Below are 21,381 nucleotides of genomic sequence, written 5' to 3'. Positions count from 1 at the left end.
GCTACAGCCGGAGAAAAAAGGTGTTCGTACGCGATTGTCTTCTGCTTTCAAACCACGACCATATTTTTCGCTTGGCAGTGCAAAATGATTTCCCTCGAAATTATTTTCGTCGGCCTTCTACAGCAACCCAGAATTTGTATCTTTTCTTTGCATTGCGGTCACCATTGGCGACTAGACAACGGATTTTATGCATTTATCACAAGAATGAGTAGGCGTACTTTGAAATAGTAAAGACTAAAGACACTAGAGAAGTATTTAAAATGTTTTACTATTTTAAAGAAGCAATTTTAACATGCATAACATTTTCATTTATTTTAAAAACATAAGTAAAAAGAACATAAAATTGTCAGAAAATAAAGATACTAAAAATCCGCAATTTTCAATAGGAACGCAGAAAATATGTTAAAATGAGCACACAGTTAAATTTTATAATGATCAAATTTCGAAACTGAGAAATTTGTGAAAGGATCAATGAGATTCTTTGTGTTGCAAATCGCGCTACAATTTGGAGCAGAAGTCATCGTCGTGCGAATACATTTTTCTCTTATTGCGTATCACCCGACTGTATTCTTGCATGATTGCGAGCTTTTATCGCGAACGTACCACTGAACCACATTCGCCTGTGCTTGGTGATATCATAAATTATTCAATGATTCAGCATCCATCAGTGACTCTCCTTTCGGTGGGGATAACCTGAGCTTCCTTTCGTCTGATCATAAATCATTCCATAAAGTATATGACTGAATTTATCGCTATGCGCAGCGAAATAAATAAAACCTTATTTCGTCTCTCTATTGCTTTCTCGGAATATACGCAACTCTCACGCATACTACATAAATGCAATTTATACGCGATATACATATACTAGCGTGTAAAGTGTAAACGTAAGAATCAAGGAGATTTGAAAGAATCTTAATTAGCCTTTGTTCTGTGTTCTCGGCTTAACGCGGATGATTTTTGCCGGTCGTCGCAGTGCACCATATGGCAAGGGCGGTACAAAATTCCCATGCATCTCTGTTTTTAGTGCTTGCAGATGTACATCTCGATATACAAAGCCTGAAGACGTTCTACCTTTATCTAGACACATTTTCCAGGAAGTATTTTCTTTTTCTTTCGTTCTCATATCGCGCGAACAAGGTAAATGTCCCATTACAAACTGCATAAAATATTGTTTTGTCTCGAGACATTCTTGCAGCTGTCTCCAATTTCGAATAACATAAATTTAGCATCTAATATAGGAGCGTGGAGTCGCGAATAGGGACATTTACCCTACGGATACATCGAAGGATACACCAAAAGCGAACGATGGAAGTGGGTTAACATTTCTGCGAGACGCATTCATTGATTTTAAGAGAACAACGGGTTAAAAGAATAGGGGGAGGAAAATGACTGTCCGGGGAACGTTCCGGTATCCCGGAGGACGCTTGTTCTTTTCGAGGGTCCTCAGGAGGGACTGCCTTAACGAGGCCGATCCGCATCTTCTCGTGCAACTTCATTTTTCACGGTGTCAACGGTCGTCGTCGACGTTCCCTTGCTTGGTATTCTGTCGCGACACTAGGAAGTACGCGGCAGAATGCATGGAGTATCATTCTGGCCTTAATTGGACTCCGAGCTAATAAGAGCATCGAACTATTAAGCTACGTGTATCGTTGTGTTCGCGAACGCCACCTGCATTCGCTCGCGTGCTATTTCTGCCGCCTCGATGCTCATCCCCTTTTGCGAACCGTTCTCCCTTTTCTTCCTATTTCGCGCAAAGAATGCCCCGCTGAAACATTGTCACTATGTATTCCATATTCGCGAGTCCCGATTTATTCGCGGGAAATTGTTTCTCTATAAATCGTCCTTTAATAGATAGTAGAAGTAGATTTTCAACTCATTTATTAGAACCCATTCCTTCGAAATCGACATTGATCTTCTGATTGAATCTAAAATACATATTTGAGCTGACCATTAGAAAATTACAATTTAAATAGAACGTTTATACACTCTGGATCAAAATAGACCCTAGTCCCTACATTCTTAATGCTGTCTTAAAATTTTACCAAATCTATTTTTACCGTTCGCATCGATTTCACTTCAGTTCTTGTGAAGCGAAGACGAACTTATTCCTGGATATTTCGACCCAGAACAAAGAGAGATGATTGTTATTTCTTAATGTTTTCACATAAATTTCTTATGATTTTCTAAAGGTATTGTCTGGACTAAAAAAAATAAGGGTTGGAAGTACATCTGGCCGGAAAGTGCAAGGTGTTTTTAATTGCAACATGCACTTCGCGCGTGCCGTTTTGGTTTGCTAACGATCGAGCGAGAAAAAAATCTCTAGTTAGCATGCAGCGCCACCAACGAGACGATGGTTGTCGCGCGAACTTTTATTTTACACTGTATTCGCAGAAACGGGTCGGTAAACGAGAGCGACGTTCCCCGTTTGTTTTTAAATAACCAATAACCTTCGCCATTATTTTATATGCAAATAATTCATCGTTTACTTGGTATATTTTATCCGCAGCCAAAAATGAACAGATGAAAAAACCATGATAAAATATTTCGATCAGTAAACGGTGCAATTTGAAATCGTGACATTTCAACGAAAATTCAATCTTAATATTTTTTGTACGTCAGTGAAAAGAAGGATGGCATGGTATACTTCCGTACAATATTTTTTCACACTGTTTTCATGAAAACAGTGAAGAATTTAGAAATCTGGATCGAAAACGATTATTTTATTGTCTGTCGGCTGAAGTCGAATAAAATAATCCATACCCAGAAGGTTAAAAAGTACAATATTTTCCTCAACATCAAAATCAGTAAAAAGAAAGAAAGAATAGCTGTCTGCGACAATATTGAGACTATACATAAATTGCCTACAATATCAAGAGTGCTCGAATTGAATGAAATACGAATCATCGATAAAAGTTTAAGTAGATGAGTCCTGTGCTCCTGAAAGGACTCTTCGCCGCTGTAGGCTGCGCCGATTGAGGATCCGCCAGGAGCCGGGCGTGTTTATCAGTAGTGGTAAATGGTAAAGCGCGCGACATCTCGCGAATATAAGGCAAAAAGGAAGAAAACGTCTCGGTGGAATTCGCGAAGCAGATGTGTACCGTTTCGAGTGCGGGAAAACGGTTCTAAGGGCGAGGATTCGAGACTGTCCGAGTCGTATAGCGAGGACAATATGTTTCGTGATCGTACAGGCTGCTCGCGGCGGCGTCGCGTGATTGGTCGACGCGTTTCCTCTGGACGCACGCGCAAGGAAGAGCGGCAGCCTCGTTGGTTTGCCGGACGGGCACGAACGCCGTTGTCGTGGATTTACCCCCACCCCGGCCGGTGGCTGCGTCAGGCGTGGTCGTTCGTTAGGGACCGCAGTATATCCGAGTCGGGCGCGTCGTATTTATCGGTCCGTTGTTGCCTGCCTCAGCTACGTTGGTTAGAAAGAGGGAGAGAGAGAAAGCAACGTGTGTGCGTGTGTTACCTGAGTGCTGTGTCTCCTGTGTGTACATATATATATATGATATATATATACATATACATGCGTACGTGATATAGGAGAGAGATCGCGCGCGCGCCCCCGGTGAACAGTGTGCGTGGTTTGCCAAAGGTCGTTTAACTTGTTCTACCCCCACCACCCCCGCCCCATCCCCTCGAGAAGTTGTTTTCTTTCGCTTTTTCCGTGCGGGGCCCCGTGTGTGACACACACACACACATCCACACACATATATATATATACACACGCGAAGGAGAAAAACCGCGGCCGGGGTTATATTTTCGTCAAGGGAAGCAGAGGACACAGGGTACGCGACAATGAAACAATGCACAGAAAAGTGAGAGTGAACGTGGCCACGTTCGGCCGGTTTGCCGACAGCGTGAATCACCAGCAGCGCCGGCGTTCATGAGCCCACGCACCCGCCGCGACCCGATGCGCGACTTCTCTCTCTTTCTCTCCTCCCTTGTTTTGCGCTTTTTCGTGCACTCCTTCATCTCCCTCTCGATCCTTCCCCTTCTACCCCGCGTCTCCTGCTCCGCGAGTCCGTGCGTGCACACGCTTACGTGAACTTTTCCTTTGAACCTGACAGACACGGCGCGCGAGACGCGCGTACAGTGTGAGTACCCGTTGTTTTCTTCCGAACGATTAACCCCAGGGCTGTGCGAGAACCCGACAATGTCGGCTCGGGATGGGCCGAGAATTTTATTCGAGGTTATTCCCGGCAGTCCGGATATATTCGAGAATCCCGAAATGTTCGGGTTCTCGAATTTAACCCCCTTGCTAGACGCGCGAGTTCATGGGATCGAATCGAATCCGCGGGTTTTTGCGCCCGACAGTAACACTATACAGGCGATGTCTATGACCGTGATACGGTTTCTGTTGATCCTAGCCGGCAAAGGCGTTTCCAAGGGCAAACCGTGGCTTTCCATCGCCACCGGGTCTCAGACACACATCAGTGTCGAGGACTCTCGAGCTTTTGCATTCTCTCTTTACTGTTCTTCCCCTACGGGTCCATTGTTTCGTCTACGGGTTTTTATTTTCGTTTTTTCTTTGTTTTGTTACGTCGTAAAGTCGAATGACACTGCAACGCTCGTGCCACGGCCGTGTCGCGCGCACGATAATATTTCAAATCGATCATTGTGCTCGCTCTCGCCGCCACCTTTGTTGAATTCACCATTCAACGAATCCTCCCGAGCAACAGGATCGCGGAAACCGATATCCGAGAGTGTAACAGATTTCGGCACGTTACGAGCCGAGAGAACACCTTTTATGGCAGACAACGCCCGTTCCTCTTTTTTTCTTATGGTGCTCCGCGTGATTCTGCTCCCATGGAATCGGACCCGATAAACGCGCTTATCTTTTTCACCGCAGCGATTATTAACGCGTCCTTGATTCCGCTAATTCTGCCCTCTTGTCGAATATTATCTGATCGATGGCTCGATTAACCTTTATCGATTCTGGCCGGACGGTTTTTCTTCCACATAACCTCGTTTTCAGAAAATAATCCGTGTATCGTCGAAAATAAGTTGCAAATAGTTCGTGTAGGAAAAAGAATGATCTCAATTGCTTTTTGGTTATGTCAAAGTTATGTTTTATAGGAAGTTACGGATATTGGGGCCAGAATCTTTTCAATTGTTCCTAGGTTATGTCAAAATTGTTTTTTTGTGGGAAGTTGCGAATTTTTTCTTGGTTATGTTGAAATTGTGTTTTATCGAAAATTGCGAATTCTGTACAGAATATTTTACGTTGTAACGTATTTGCCTGATTCTTTTATTCGTGTCAATAATGTGAACAATTTTATATTCCCGCCATTGAATTTCTCATGAAAACGACGGTCATTGGAAGAACAGGCTAATAGAAGGTCAACTTCCATGAAGTTTCTAGGTTGAGAATATTTGAGGGTTTGACTTGAAGTTCTAGCAAAACACAACACAGCCACGTGACTCTCTCAGGAACATTATCGCAACATTGATACACTGAAGAAAAAACAAGAATCTTACAAACACATCGCATAAGGGCAAAAACAGCTGCTCAAACCTGACCCAATTGTCAATCTCGCATTTCGCCCAGAGCAAGAAGACAAACTCGTAAAGACGGTCACACACATACACACGCGCGCACACACGGTCCTTTAAAAATAGAATAATTGGCCTGGCTTTTTACTTGCGAGAATGAAGGAGCTCATTAACAGCTTTTGCAAAATTTAGTTGGTCGCGAGAGAGAGTCGGGGGCCAATGAGTGATCCCTCACGCGGCCAGCCGCCATTGTGTAGTGTTTTGCTCGAACCTTCAATTGAACGGACGATAAATTCGCTCGTTAAGTCGAAAGAGCGGGGCTTGAATACTGTTATCGATTTCTGTTCTTGAAACGATTACGGGGAACCTTTATCCGGATAACGGTTACAGAGAAATTAAGTTTCCATCTGTTATCTGTAGACAGCGAATTTTATGCGTTTATTACAAAAGCGAGCCCATTGAAAGTCAAAGTACAAACATTAAAGAATTTTAAACATGTCCATTATTTTCAACTTGTTAAAATGATTAAAGAAAGAACGACACTTGAACTTTGCTCCTATTTATAATTATCAACGCACAAAATTTTGATTTGGCCTTAAAATTGATTCTAAACTCTCAATGGTTGTAAACGAAGTCGGACATGATGAATAACATTCTGCAGATAGGAAAACCGCAAGCGAATCAGATAATAGCTGGAAATTGCGATTCTGAGTATGTAACAGTTATTCTGAGTATAGGTCTTTAAGGATATTCTGGAGGTATATAAAAACGTAACAAAATTTTTGAAAATTTGACAAGATATAATTCTTACTAAATTAATGCAATTACCAAAGTTTGGGTTCGATTCACTGCACCGTTTAAGGATTATAGCAACTTAAAGTTTGCACATTTTAACACGTCTTCTTATGGAGAATTCATAAAATTCCACTTCAAACCCTATTTAAACCTTGAAACAACGCAACTAGAGACTCCAGATTTTTTTTATATGTAGTAAAAATTATGTAATTAATTATGCTCAAAATTTATTAGGATTCACTAACTAGTTAGAGCAAAAAAATTATAAACTGTTACAAAACGTCAAATGTATCGTGTTGTCTCTCACTAGCATGGAAACGCGACAAGTGTAGACCACTCAATATAGCTACAGAGGGTACAGTATTCGCAAAAGTTTGATGCAAAATATACTCGTGAATGTCTTTCATTGCCAATATATTGATGGATTTCGAATTTCGTGTACTTTTGTCTCCCATTGTACCTCCAGAACATCCTTAAGAACGTTTTAATCAGAACCTCTGTAGAGGGTATTCCATTTGAAATGATCCCCTCGAATATATTTCTGAAATGATTGATATCGATGGGAGACGGTTTAACGATTCGCTGTCAGTTTGCTTGGCGCTAGAGACAAGAGAAAGAGAGACAAAGAAAGCTGCGCTGGTGACGAAGAAGGAGAGATAGAGAGAGGGGTCGTAGAGGGACAAAGAGAACCGCGTTGGACCCTCGAGTAGTCACGTGACACCGGTTGGAAAATGTCGACCGAAAATCAAAACGGTTCGGCCGGCACGCAGAGCAACGGGATAAAGGCGACGATCGGCGTGTCGTCGACGGCGAGGAGCACGTCGAACAACTCCTCGTTCCTGTACAGCAGCAACTCGATGCTGAACCGCGAGAAGCCTCGTCAGGTGCCGCCGCCGACGTTGCCGAAATACACGTCGAGTTTCAACGCCGGTTCCAACGGCAGCGGTACGACGGAAAGATTGAACAGAGACCGGGACGTCGGCGGCAGCTACAGACTGGCCAGCCTCGAGAGGCTAGCCCTCAGGCAGAGGATACTAGACGGGGAAAAGGCGAACGGCGACACCACGTCGGTAAGCTCTACATTTATTCCCGCCCTCCCTTTTTCTACCGTTACTCTCCGCAAGAGAACAATGATCCTATCGAGTGTTTACTGAACGATCTGTGTGTAAATATTGAGGAATGCCAGCTCCATCTGTGGCTAGCCCATAAACAGCTAAAGCATATACTCTTCTATTTTGACTATACAAACAGTAGTTTTTTTACGCATACGTATGGTCTACGTTCGATGAATACGTTGCAAATGATATTTTTCTGTTGACATCATACCGATAGAGGCTTACAGGAAGCCTAACTACAGGAGTTAAGAGGTTAGGAGGGTACATAACCTTGTGCAATTAATAAATACATCATTTGTTGTGTTTGTTAGAATAATTGGGAACTTTTTTTTAATATCAATGAACAAGCGAAGCTATCTATCGTTGATGGTTTATTTTGTACGCGTAATGAACCGGGGATTAGTTCTTGATCCAGATTTGAAATCGATCAACTTAACCTGGAACGTTTAACGAGCCGGGTCGCGGAACTTCTAACCTCGGCTGTCGCGTCCCAAGCGCTTCTCTCTGTAAATCTAAAATCGATAAGTCTATAAAAAAAACAGGGGATCTTTAATTATAATAGGGATCAATTACCCTAGTCGGAAATTCTGCTGGATTTCATTATGTCGTCATTATCCTCTGGTGTACCAATTAGGTAAGCACTATTTCTAGGATGGTTGCGGATTTTTAGTGGAAAGTGTCGATCCATTTTCCTGTGATTTACATTGTTGCAATTCACAAATTTTCTACATTCATTTAGCATAAATTCTAAAGGAGATAACATTCGAATTTTGAACGGTCTAGTTACTTTCGCACCCCTCTGAATCTGAGTAAAACACACTAGGGATGAATCCAAAGTTAACCAGGATTGAAAGCAGTGGCAATTGGGGAATACAATAACGGAATGTATTTAAGGGATACAACGTGCTATTTCGGAAGTTTTCGAACGCAACCGTTGCAATGGCGGTCTTTTTGAACTTGTCTTCGGAGAATAGGGTTTCCTGTGGGAGTCGTTGTAGAGTCTGCGTGGAGGAGAGTTGTGTCCTGTTCTCATCGTGACTCTGTAACTCAATCCCGGTTCTCGAAGAATCAAATTTTCTACCCCTGGCGCACAGTGGTGGTCACCGCTCGTGCTTCTCCCGTCGCATGAAAGACCACGTGATCTTCCCGTTTATTCCGTTCTCTCGTGGCTCCGTGAGAAAACGGGCTATGACTCACGGAATCCAGTCGAGTCGAGTCGAGTCAGGACTCGATGCTCTGCAAAAACGACGAAATATATACCGTTTCTCGGTTCGCCACGATATACACTGCCGTACAAAAGTATACGCACGCTTTCTTAATACTTTTGGACCACCCTGTAAATTTCGATAATACTTAAATCGAATATCTTGCAAATAACAACAATATTATTATGTTTTATTTCATATATACAAGGTGTCTCAGTAAAATGAAGTCACTTAAATATCTCTTTGAAGAATGATTAAATCTTTCAATCTCATGTTCTATTCGGTGTAATTATAGGTATGTATTTCAAGGCCTTTTGTTATAATCAATTCATTAAATTCAATTCATTTAGTTCAAGATCATACAAATTCGAGTGAAGCAATTTTCGGACTTCGATTTTTGATTGAGAAAAATCACATTTTGAACATTTCTGAAATTCCAGCATGTACCCGACGGAAGACCAGTTTTTTATTGAAAATGTTCGAAATTAATTGGAGGGTACACCCGGTATATGAGTGGCCGTAGCGAACCTCGCATAAAAATGGCAAATACTAGAAAAGTAAAAGGGAACATTTCGCGCATAGTGATTCACGAACCGATCACCGGTGCGTTGAACAAGTTCCCCGACAAGTTTACGTTCCTGATAAAAATGAGCAATTAGAACGACCCGCATGTTTATTGCCGTGTTTTGCTACGATCCGTGTCCTTTTGCGTCAAACACAGAACACGGAGAAATATAGCACAAATCAAAATAATTCATAGCTGAAATACATTTAGCCAAACATTTGTTTTTTACCTGATAGCCGCAAACCTGTTTCCGACGTATTCGTACCGCATGACTAAGATTAGTCATTTCACCGGTAATCACCAACGACCTCATGAAATGTGACTAATATTAGCCATATTAGTCATTTGTGTCTTGATATAACTTTTAGTGCTCCGTAAATTTATTGTTCACCCCTTGCCTTACAATATCGTGTCTTACTCTTGATGAATATCCTGAACAGATTCTGATGAAGATGTATGTTAATAATTTCCTTTAAACCGAAATAAAGTTCGTATATAATAGATTATAATAGATATGTATAAATTTTTTCCTTTTTTAGGAAATTACGATCTACAAAAAGTCCTAATCACTGAAACCGTAAAATAAATCGTAGGGCAAGGGGTTAAAGAAACTGGTGTTACAATTTATTTAGTGCACCACTAGATTAAAAGAGCACTAAAAATATTTATTATGTACAACTAACAGGAGTGCATTGCATCAAATTTTCAGCAATTATTATTTCAATATATTTCCCCCAAAAAAATGTATTTAAATAAATTCTCGTAAATTGTACCGTGCATTTTTAGTGCAATGCACACCAGGGTCTCGAGCGACCCAGAACCGGCTGATCGAAAGTTGCAGCCAAACATCCGAGAACCATTTATCTCAAATTCTAAATTTGCAATTTACAAAATCGAGACTTCCCTGATCGTTATTTGCACGTCACTCTCGCGCAAGTGCGTTCCAGATGCAACTGCACCGAGAGTCTGCGGGATTGTTATCAATTAGGTTTAAAGATTTATGGTCGTATTAATGGAGTAATTGCACGACGTGGATGACTCATAGAGACTGATGAGAATCTCTGTCACGAACACGTGGCAAGTTTACCCGGCGTGGCCCACTCTATCACGCTGTTGTGCGCAAAAGAGTGAGGGAGAGTGTTGTTCGAGAGCGAAAGAAAAAGAGAAAGAGAGAGAGAGAGAGAGAAATGATCCGGTAGTGGGATGGAGAGAACGCTGCGAGGGAGGAACATATGGCCGCGTTCTTATCTCAATTTTCATGGGCTTTTGCGAGAGGGACTTAGCTTTTAATTCCTCTAGCCTCCCTCTCTCCCCGTCTCTCCCTCCCCCTCTCTCGTTTTCCAACGTCAAGCATGTGCTCTCGATTCTTTAAACCACGCCCCTCCAGTGTTATTTTTACTCCCTTTGGAGAGGAGAATGCTCTTTCAATCCCGGCCTATTTATTCCGGGAAACGTTCGTTCTGTTTTGCATCACAGACGATTGAACGTTCGGCTCGTTTAATTCGTTAAGTACCCACAGCAGTGAGTACACAACGACCCAGTCGTCGAACAAAGCCAGGGCACAACCGTGAGAAATGTTTACCAGCGATTACCGAACGAATCAAACTCGAAAACCACCACTGAAACTGTCTACTCGCTCCAGAACACATAACTGAACACGTGGTACACCTCTGCATTCTCTTCATCATTGAGATTTAGACGTTCTAGTACAGTCAGTCTCATAATTGATGGCACACTCTTTAAATCAAAATAGCTTTTTTATGAATGGACCAAACGACTTCAGTATTTCTACCAAGCTCAATTGATTAATTTACTAGGTGGTATGTAACGAAAATTTTGGAAAAATTGCGCCTAGTCTGAATTACAACATTTTACAACTTTTTTATTTGAGCTTGTAACACAAGGTTGAAAAATGTGTTTTGTAGATTCATATCAGATACTTGGAAACACTTGGCAATATTTTTAAATGCTTCAGATATTTTTCAGATCACGGATCCATAAAATTGCCGTAGTCTAATGATAAGGAACAGTTTGATCAGTGAAAGAGAGTTTTTCCTTATTTTTGTGAAACGATCCGAGGAATTTGCATAAAGATTCCCAGAGTCTGCTCGCAGAGACACAGTTCCAAAGTTTCGGATCGCCTGACCCACTTTTGCGAACAGAAATGGGGTTTTCCACTGTAACAGGGGACGCCGGAGCACTTGTCGCACTTTTTCCATTTAGTTTTGTAGTTTGAGAGCCACTGTTTGAAGCGCACATGGCCACCCTCGTTCAGATATTTGGTCGAAGGGCCAGGGCTCGTGTAACCACGGGGGCGAGGGTCCCACCCTCGTGCAGAGACAATAGCAAAATACACTGTAACTCGTGAGTCACGGACCTTGCGGAAGATCGAAGTGCTGTCCTTCGAATGAATATGGTGACTCTGCTGGAAACACTCAAACTTTAAACTATTTTTGACTGTCTGAAGGCTGGAGCTTCAGAATTCATTTTTAAACGCTAGCCTAAAGCACAATGCCAATAGAAAGAATGATAGATTTAAAATTTTATTTTTTATATTGAAACATTTTTTTAAAATCAATTCTTCGTAATAACGTAATATCGAGTAACTTCTTTTGAGGCTGTTACTTAAAGGAACGTTTTTAAGCTAGTTTTTGACAAAGTATAATTGTGACAAATCTTATCAAGATTTCTGGTAGACAGACTCGAATTTTTACTTTTTACCCTATTTTTTACCACGCTTATATTAGCTTGCCGAGTTGTCGTTTTTATTGTATGCCTCAAATCTTGTAATAGAATTTTAAACCACTTCCCGATGAGCTAGAGACTTGAAACTTTAAACATAGCTCAGAACTGGATAACAATGCAATATTAAAAAACAAATTTAAAAAAAACTGTGCGTCCAGGAGAAAAAAAAATTTTTATATTAACCGTCACACCTCACCGCGCGACGCTCAGTAGTACATCATCGCGTTCAGCGACCCCCACTCCGCGCGCCAGCGCTCCCTACTCCACTACTTGTTCCCACTTCGACTCATCCCCACTCCACTGGCCCACTTCGCACCGAAGGAGCTCAATTTGGTGTTCCGTTCATTCTGTTCGATTCCGTACAATTTGGACTCGCGTTAATAAATTTAAATAAAATCATGACATTAGTGACTATAAAAATAAAAGCGTGGAGCACCCATGAAGATTACGTCAATATAGTTTAGCGCTCCACACTTTTATTTTTATAGTCACTAATGTCATGATTTTATTTAAATTCATATTAAATTTTTGGGATAACCAGGAAAAAAATTATTTTCTCCTTTTTAGTGCATTTTAATATAAGCGTAGTTCTTAAAAAGTTTTTCTATATATTTTTTAGGGTCCATTTTTCTCGAATCATAGTTAATCGAACGAATCGAGCGATAAGCCTCGATAAGTAGTAAACTGTTGACGGCGATAGGTCGATTGCCAGTCGAATCGCGGTAAGAGACACTCCGATTCCGCGTGAAAGGACGGCGGAACGTTTTATCTCCGCGCATGATCGACCCTTACGACTCTTTTACCGACCACGAAACATACATCGATGATGAAACCGGCTTTGTGGATATAGGTTCCACGAAAGACAGAGAACGCCCGGGCTGTGTGCGAGTCGATAAAATGGAAATTTATGACTTCCGCGGCCTCCGTGGCTCCTAAATGAGATCATTGTTCTGTCTTCGATAAGAACGCCCTTATTAAAAGTGCCCTTTTTTCTTTAAAGTACGTACCGAGTATATACTAGGTGTTCCAGGAGAAACCGTAGTGTTTGGAAGATGGAGGAGAGGGATAATGAATATTTTAGGGGATGAGGGTAGATTTAGGAGGTGTTCTTCTCTATTATTAAGAGTGTATTCATTTTGCGAACGTAAGGAGGTGGTTTCATACTAGTCTACAGAATTTTGAGGGCACATATAATATTTTAAGGGATAAAGGGGGTAGTTTTGGTACTCAATTTTTCCATTAAACCTGTATCAATTTTACGATCGACTTACTGTGTGTAGGATGATTCATACCAGTCCACAAAATTTAGGATGCACCCTGAAAGGAGCATTGAATATTCAAGGGGATGAAGGGGTTAGATTTAGTCCGGTTCTACTATTTATAGTGCATTAATTTCGCGAATGAGTTGCAGACTCTAGAATATTTCACAGTAAAAAATCGTTTCTATCAACATGTTTAATAAAAGCCACCCTGAAGGAATTTTGAATATTTTACGAGATGAAGAAGAGGGTAGTTGTAGGTCCTCGTTGTCCCCATTAAAACGCCCATTAATGAATTGCAGCGTTTACGGGGTTTCATGCTGGTCTATAGAATTTTGGGAACAGAATGAAGAGATGTTCAATATTTAAGAGATGAAGGGGTGAATTTCCGGTCTTCATTTTCCGTATTAAATTCGTGTTAATTTCAGACATCAAAGAATTTAAATTGCTTGTTCAACCTTCTCCAATCTTTCAAACAAAAAGGTTACACCAAAAACAATCGACACGAAAATTCAGTTGTTGCATTTTTGAAACAATTGCTTGACATAGAGTACATTTATATCACTCTGTCTACGCTGCTTGCAATCGGAAGAAAAATACGTATACCGAGGAACCCCGCAGCGAAATAATCATCTAAATCCGACCAAAGAACCGTGTCAGTCCCGGTACAAGCGACTCCGCAGTGAGGCTGCAAAGAAATGTACACAAAGAACGCAGCAGCTCTCATGCAACTGTCTGCCACCGTCAAGATTAATTACAACGCTCGAAGATACCAACCGGAGAGCGAGAAAGAGGGGGGTAGTGCTAGTAGTCGCCCACGACCTTCTCTCTCTTATTTTTTCCTCTTTTCTCTTACGAAAACCTTGAGTTTCGGATGCACCGAGGGTAGAAAACGGAAACGAGAAAGAGAGACAGAGAGCACCCCTCCAGAAAATGTGCAAATGCACGCGAATGACCCTGGCTACGAATCCGTGGAACGCGAAGGGAAACACAAAGTACCCTTTCAGGAAAGCAGGCCGCGTCCCACTTTTCTCCCTATTTTTTTTCCCCAAACAAGCGGTATTTCCACCCCTTCGTGCGCCTAACCGCTCGTAGCATGTTTTAACGCGAATGAAACGGGAGCAGCGGGGCACGGCGAGCTGTGGAGGGATGAAAACGAGGGACTCCCTCGATTCGCGATTTCCGCGGAACAAGAGCCGCCGCCAATTGCAAATTTCCCCGCAGAAAGGCTTCTCCGATCCGTTTACTCCGTGCAAATTAATCATAATTAATTAGCCACAATGAATCACTTGTTGAATCAATATCATTCGAAAATCATTGTGGAGATTTGCAGGGTAGAGTAAATTCATAGAAACTGATGGATAGATAGCGGCTCTTTGTGTGAAATAAAAATTAATTATTTATACATAATAAAACAATTATCGACAAATTATAATTTATTGTCAAACCCAATAAAATTCGCGACGGAAGATTTTCCGTGGGGTTGCTCGAGTGAGAAATAACGTCGCAGAGGGTGCCTCGCGCGAGAAACAACTTCGCAGAGGGTTTCTCGCGCGGTTTTTGCGCGGGACAATCGGCGGAGAGGATTTTTTTCGCGTGCAGAAGGACTCTAGCTGGAAGAGTTGCTCTCTTGGCGGGTTTCTTGCCCCGCGGAACGGTTCCGAGAGCTTGTGTAATTGAGCGTTTTCTGGCCTGGGCGCATTCCGCCAGCTCCCTCATTAATGTAAACGTACTCTCCTATCTTCGAATTACCGGAAAGCTATCTTCGCGCATACCTCCGCGCAATTTGCAACTCCCTGGGCCATCTCGCCGAGGATTATTCCAGCGAGATGGTTCCGGCGGCGGAGGGATCATCATGGTTCACTGCTGGTGTTCGGATCATCGACTGTGCTCGACGGCCTATTTGGTCTTTTGCGTTCTGCGGTTGTTAAATAAGCTGACTAAATAAGAGACATCGGGCTAATTAAATATTGCTGTAATGACCGTGCATTCGGAACAACAATTTTTCTACTTCAATCAAATTCAACAGAAATTTTCTATTTCAATCAAATTCAACACAAATTAACACATGTAGTGACTCTTATTAATATTCAGACATTTGGGATCTAGCAGACTAATTGTAACAATGGTCCAGCGGCCCCATCCACAATTTTTATTGATATTGTGTGGAAAACACAATGTTTGTTTTAGGTTGACAGATAACCCCTAAAATTTTAAGTCGCTAACCCTTCGTATAAGGATGATATGAGAGTAAATACCCTTAAATGTATGTATCGTTTTTTTTCTCGGTTGTTAATCAAGATATTCAGATGAATAAAAAACGAAAATACTCGAACGTACCTCCTTCGTATCATATATTTTTTTCACAATTGTGATCAAATTAGTAAGGATAGAAAAAAATCATTTAATTTTTTTAGCGGTGAGGATTGCAAGCAATTCTTCGAGTGACCACTTCCAAAAAATTCTAGAAGAATGTTCTGTTACCTATCTAATATATACAAAAGTTTCAAGATGATCGGATAGGTGGAACATAATAATAATAATATTTTTTAGAAATGGAATACTATATTTTATTCTTCAGAAAGTACTATGTAGCAGGTACTGAGACAAATCCAAACAGGTGCTATATGATATTATTCTGAGTTGATTAAAGGTAAATCGTTAGCTTACGCCAGCAGCCGCTGCTGAGTGGCGTCGAATCAGCCATGAATATCTTAATTAATAAGTATTTACCCTCATATCATCCTTGTATGAAGGGTTAGCGACATTGTAGGTGGTTATCTTTCAACCTAAAACAATTATTATCCACACAATATCAATAAAAATTGTGGGTGGGGCCGCTGGACCATTTTTAGCTTGGGAAAATTGTAGTTTGTCAGAGTTGCGGAGAAAATGCTAAAAGTTGTTATTTAAAATCTTTGTTTTGTGGGCCTATATTTTTGGGGACCTTCTTTGGGACACTCGGTACATCGGATATATCGTAGTTCACAGCGTAGTCGGGAGCGTTCGCCTAATCGGCGCCTGATGGGTGTAGCAGGGGAACAATTGATGAAAGATTGACGAGACGACACCGAGGAGGCGCTTTGCCGCTTAATCTAGCAACGGCGGCTCATTTGGGAACGCCCATGTCCTCCCAGGCGGATGTTAATTGAACGAAATTAGGCGAGACGTTGCGCTGGCACGCGCCTAACGCAAGTTAGTCTTGCCGGTAGAGTTTCCACGGGGGCGTCGCGCCCTTATGAAAGAGCTTTAATTAAGGAGATATTCGTGTCCGGGTCGAGGACACGGGAAACGCGAGAAGACTCCGAGACGTGGCACTTTATGCCCGGCGAAATTCGTATAAAGTGGGTCGTCTTCGCAGAAAAATCATCGAGTCATAGCTACACTTCTTTTAGCAGTTGCAAAAAAAAATTGATGTTTCTGGAGGTCCGTGGTTTGCAATCAGGATTTTTCGGTTTAGAATCAGAACTGTGTTCAAATGAAAGGTGGACCAGGTGGACATTGGTCAGATGGTCGTAAAAATTGAAGGGCGTCAGGAAAAACCGGGCCAACAATGCGTGGAACTGTGGACAGTCGTTAGCGGGAGGTTGAGGCTTGTTAAAAATTCAAATTCTTCTGAAAACATTGCTTGTTGTCGCAAGCCCTCGATGAATCACGAGGGGTTGAACGCACTTGAAAGGTCCATCCACCTTTTATATCGCGAACCGTCCTATTTATACGTTTCACTGTTGCCTTGGCAGGTATGTTTATATACCACGTATAAATAGTTTTTCACAACAATTGAGGCTGTTGATCTACCCTTGTGTCAGCTCTGAAATTTTTTACTATACGTTCCACAATATTGTAGTATTCAAATATCCTTCTTTATGCGCATGTTGCCCTCAAATTGGAAATATTAAATTCGTAAAAATTCGTATTGAAAAACGTCACGAATAAAAAATATACATTAGAGAAAAAAGTTTAGAAAAATTTATTTCCGTCTTCAATATTTTAAGGGGTCAATATGTTTCTTCTATCGATCGTATTTGCTGTTAATAAATTTTTCAATGCTTCCGGCGCAACGGTTACGAATTATAAAGCAATTTTGCTAATTGTCAAACAAAATCAACGTTTCGATCCTAGTTTGGATCTTTTTCAAGATTTATTTGAATCGCGTCTGCAAAGTAAATACGTTACTATAATTTTAAAAAACAGGAGTCCTTTGAAGGGATCCTTTTGCACAGCTTTGACCATTATTGCTCAACTTCGGGCTCGTTCGGATTGTCCCCCAGATCGTTGGACCTTCTATTTAGAACCAATTTGCGGATTATTGGGCAATTTTTGGCAGATTCGGGCGCGGCGAAGTTTCCAGCCCGCAATCGAAGCTTCAGAAAAATTCGATTTCGCTCTATGGGAGAAACGTCATCGTTTCGCGCTTTGAAAACGAGGGTTTTTTTTCGGTCGGTGAGTCCTTCGACGAGGGCGAATCGAAGCGGATGCTGGCCCGAAGGGTCGCAAAAATTGAAGGACGCTTGCGAATGGGGGGAGAAGCGTGCGGGGAACGTTCGTCGACCGAGTTATTGGGTTACGCGGGATATATCGTGCGCCTAGCTCGGGCTCTCGGACCTAGTCGCTCACGTAGAAACCGAAGCGATCACAAAGGCGATTTCAAATTTCCCTTCTTGCTGCGATCGCGACGTGTATCGATCCTGTGGTCGCGCGCCGATCCTCTTGGTGCTGGCTAGCTTTGCTACCATTTCCGGCGGGAATCGCGCTCGAACAAAGAGATATTGGTATACCAACTTGGAATGTCGTTCGAACAATTTTTTAAATAAATTAATTTAGTGGCAAGTAGGTTATATTAAAAAAATTCGATCTCTTTAGCGAGACATTCGTGAAGCTACAGTACAATCACTTGTACAAATTATTTCTCGTTTAATACGAATGATGTTCACTCATTCAGATCAGACAGGTCCCCCTAACTCTTTTTATCAGCCCTTGCACAGCCAGTCGAAACTCCGTAGCGAGTGGATGCTCGTAAATCGGCCGTGTCTCGCGCAATTATCGTCTCCGCTCGCGCGTTCTAGATTTATAGCAAGAACGGAGGCTCACGGTGCCGTTTAATTTGCGTGGAATTCCTCGGGAACGATGAATTCCGCGTCCGTCGTACAGCGTTCGCCATTCGATCTCGCGGCGAAACTGGTCTCGCGATTTAATAGCACGAAAGTCGCGTAAATCCTCGGGATCCTCGATCCTCCGACAGAGATCGTCGCGGCTTCATTCTTTCGAAAAACCTTCGCTCCATTGAGTCCGAATACCGCTCATCCACGGCAGGCGATGTTTCATCCCTTATGCGCGTTGAATGTCACGTGAGTTATACTCGATTCATTCTATCCTTGGACTCGATGCTATAGATTTTGTGTGTGTGGTTGGAGTCTTGGAATCTTCTATATGTGGGATTCAATTTAAAATGTTTCACAAACAAATTAACGAAGATCTGCAAAGAATTCTCTAACTGACGCTGCAGACCTCAAGTTTTCACAGTTACGGAGAGAATAGTGTAAATCCTGTATTTCCAGTGATTTTCCGAGGGGAAAAATGTGTAAACTTTTTATAGCTGTTATACAAGAATTCACCCTTAAAAATTGCGTTTTATTTGAATTATTGTGTCGATATTGAAAAATGTGCAGTGAAACTCGGCGTCGATAGAATATCGCTCTTCCTCCCACTTCCCGCGTTCTTCTCGCGCTCTCTCTCGGTCTCTCGGTCTCTTGGTGGCGTTGAAATCGATTCGGTGACGCTTTTCGAAAGTTCGCCGATGGAGGTTCATCGTGAATTTCCGCCTCGTGCCGTCGCCGTGGAGACCAGCATGCGGAAAAGAGTTCTCCTCTCGCGATCACGCCGCGACTTTAGCCACGACAGAACCACCCTCCTCTCTCCTCGTTCTCTCAGGTTAATGAGATCGCTGCCTCGTGTTCGACTAAAAGCGATCCGACGGCAGCGATAAAGGGCAACCGGCGATCGATTCGTGGGCAATTCGTTGTTGAAAATAAATCCGGACAGGGTTCCCGAGATGGCCGTTTCGCTGGACGAAGAAGCGGAAACCCGCAGCCTCTCCTCTCGAAAATAGATCAAAGCTGTCTCGTTCAGCGTGCCGCACCGTTTCGACGCTTATTTACTGCTCGGTTTTTCTGTCGCGGACACCCCGGCCCCTTCAAATTCAATTTCTCTCACGCGCGCACGCTCTTCACATTTGCATCCCGAGCTGATCTTGTTAGGCGCGAGTGCGAGCATTATTCGAGTCTGTCAGAAATTTACACCTTTTCCGTATGCTAGCCTCGTACCAATTTTCATTACTTTAATTCCTTGCCCTGTAATGAGTCTGACTCGTCATGGTGATCCCAAGCAAAATCAAAATCTATGACATGTAAAAGTAAATATTAAAGTCAGTGTAGGTAACGAAATCTAGAAGTTGATTGAAATGAACTGAGAAAATATATACATATTCAAATTGGAAATAACTATCATTTCAAGTGTTAATAAGATGAAACGGCGACACCGTCAGAAATTATGTATAATTATAGCATTTACAGTAAATCGTGTATAAACGCAAAAGACTCGGGGGAATTCGTTTGCATTTATCGTAGACGGGACACTATTTTTTTTTGAGCTTCAAAGGCCGAGCCGAACAGAACAGCGCGTGGCCGAAGCGACTGCGACCCTCCGCATCTCTTTCTCTCCCGTACGCTGTCCTTCCTTGCGCCCGAAACGTACATCGTCAATTAAACCGCTAAATACAGTTGAAATTATATCGCGTTTGGTCTTATTTTAATCAGAAAATTGCCACAGATATATCGGTGAAAATCTCATTAAAAAATAAGTAATAATAAACAAGATTTAATATTAGTGTTATATTGTGAGGACGCACGGGCCTTTGAACTGTGCCGAAGATTGCGACTCTCCGCGTCGCATTAGTTAGTGGTTCATACCGTTATACCCGAGCTGAGATCAGATTACTACAGCGGAGCGGATATTTCTTTTGCGTTTATCGTGTACAGCCTTTTTGCGTTTATAGAGGATTTACTGTATATTTATTTATAAGATTATTCAATATGTTAATTTTACCTTTGAATTTTAATTTTAAAAACGCTACGGACTCTCCTGCCAACCTAATATAAAGCATGCTACCATGATATGCATAAAGAATGAATGCAGATAATGCGTTGGCAAACAAAATAGTTCAAAATTTATATTTTAGCCACGCATGACCCTCTACGAGTTCAGCGATCAATTAACGGTGCGTTGTTCCGTTGTCACCACGATTTCGCTTATAAATAAGTATGAATTAATTGATTCATAGTGTGGTGGGGGTAACGAGCGCGCTCGTTTCCGCATCTAATCGGCCATATCGCACCGCGTGTATAATAATTCGCGTCACAACACCTCGCTTTGTTGTCCTTATTGCGTACCAATGATGGTAATGGAATCGCAGAGCTGATAACGAGGCCTGGATTTTTTCATAGTGACGCGTTCTACGTTGATCTACTTCCATTCGTCCTCTATGCGACACAATCGGAATAACAAGAGGCAGACAACAATAAAAGATGTGTTGCGAGACAGTGCAGAACATCGTGTGCTAATCAGCTGGAATAGAATCATTAAAGTAACGTGATCAACAATGACAATGATGGAACAGGAACAAAATAAAAATGTACCTTCCCTTCTGACAGTTTTAATAAATGCATACTGTCCCCAGTATTGTAATTATTGTTAGCTTGTTTATGCAGATTGTTGCACATAGAAGCCGAACGAAGAACAGAAATGATTAAATTCGGTATCCCGAGCAACTACATATTCGCATCTGTTTATTATAACAGCTTTATCGTTACTTGGCCAGTCTGCGATAAAATATTTCAATGTTAATAGTGCGGTGATCATATGGACCGTAACGACTGCAACGGGGAAAAAATAGTTTTGCCAGGTTTTCGACAAATGGAAATCTTCCAGGTGACAGAGTAACGCGAAACGGCCGGAATTTTCGTCGACGAGAGACACGGTGTATCGAGTACGAGCGCGTCAACCGGATTATCCGTTCGATTCAGTCTATCAGCGTAAATTGAATCTGATCAGGATTGAATCTACACGGTGTTCGGATATTCTGAGCCTATCAGAAGCTCGTGTAGCCCGGGAATATACACTCGACGGGGATCCGGGCAGGTTCAAGG

General features: G+C 42.0%; 1 protein-coding gene across 5 annotated transcripts in view; it reads left to right on the top strand.

Annotated features, from left to right (window-relative positions):
- The first annotated feature begins 39 nt into the window (after positions 1–39).
- Pnut (septin 7-like protein pnut) overlaps positions 40–21,381 on the top strand; it is a 55,944-nt gene continuing 34,602 nt past the window's right edge. For 2 of the 5 annotated variants that reach the window (XM_076428328.1, XM_076428327.1), the window contains exons 1-2: positions 42–4,094; positions 6,878–7,358. In XM_076428328.1, the coding sequence (XP_076284443.1) occupies positions 7,020–7,358 (339 nt within the window). In that variant the 5' untranslated portion in view covers positions 42–4,094; positions 6,878–7,019. Of the gene's footprint in view, positions 4,095–6,877; positions 7,359–21,381 lie in introns of all 5 variants that reach the window. The other 3 variants (XM_076428326.1, XM_076428331.1, XM_076428330.1) reach the window with 3 other exon arrangements.

The sequence above is a fragment of the Lasioglossum baleicum genome, chromosome 7 (genome assembly GCF_051020765.1).
Source record: "Lasioglossum baleicum chromosome 7, iyLasBale1, whole genome shotgun sequence".
NCBI lineage: Eukaryota > Metazoa > Arthropoda > Insecta > Hymenoptera > Halictidae > Lasioglossum > Lasioglossum baleicum.
This window is presented reverse-complemented; position numbering and strand designations above follow the sequence as displayed.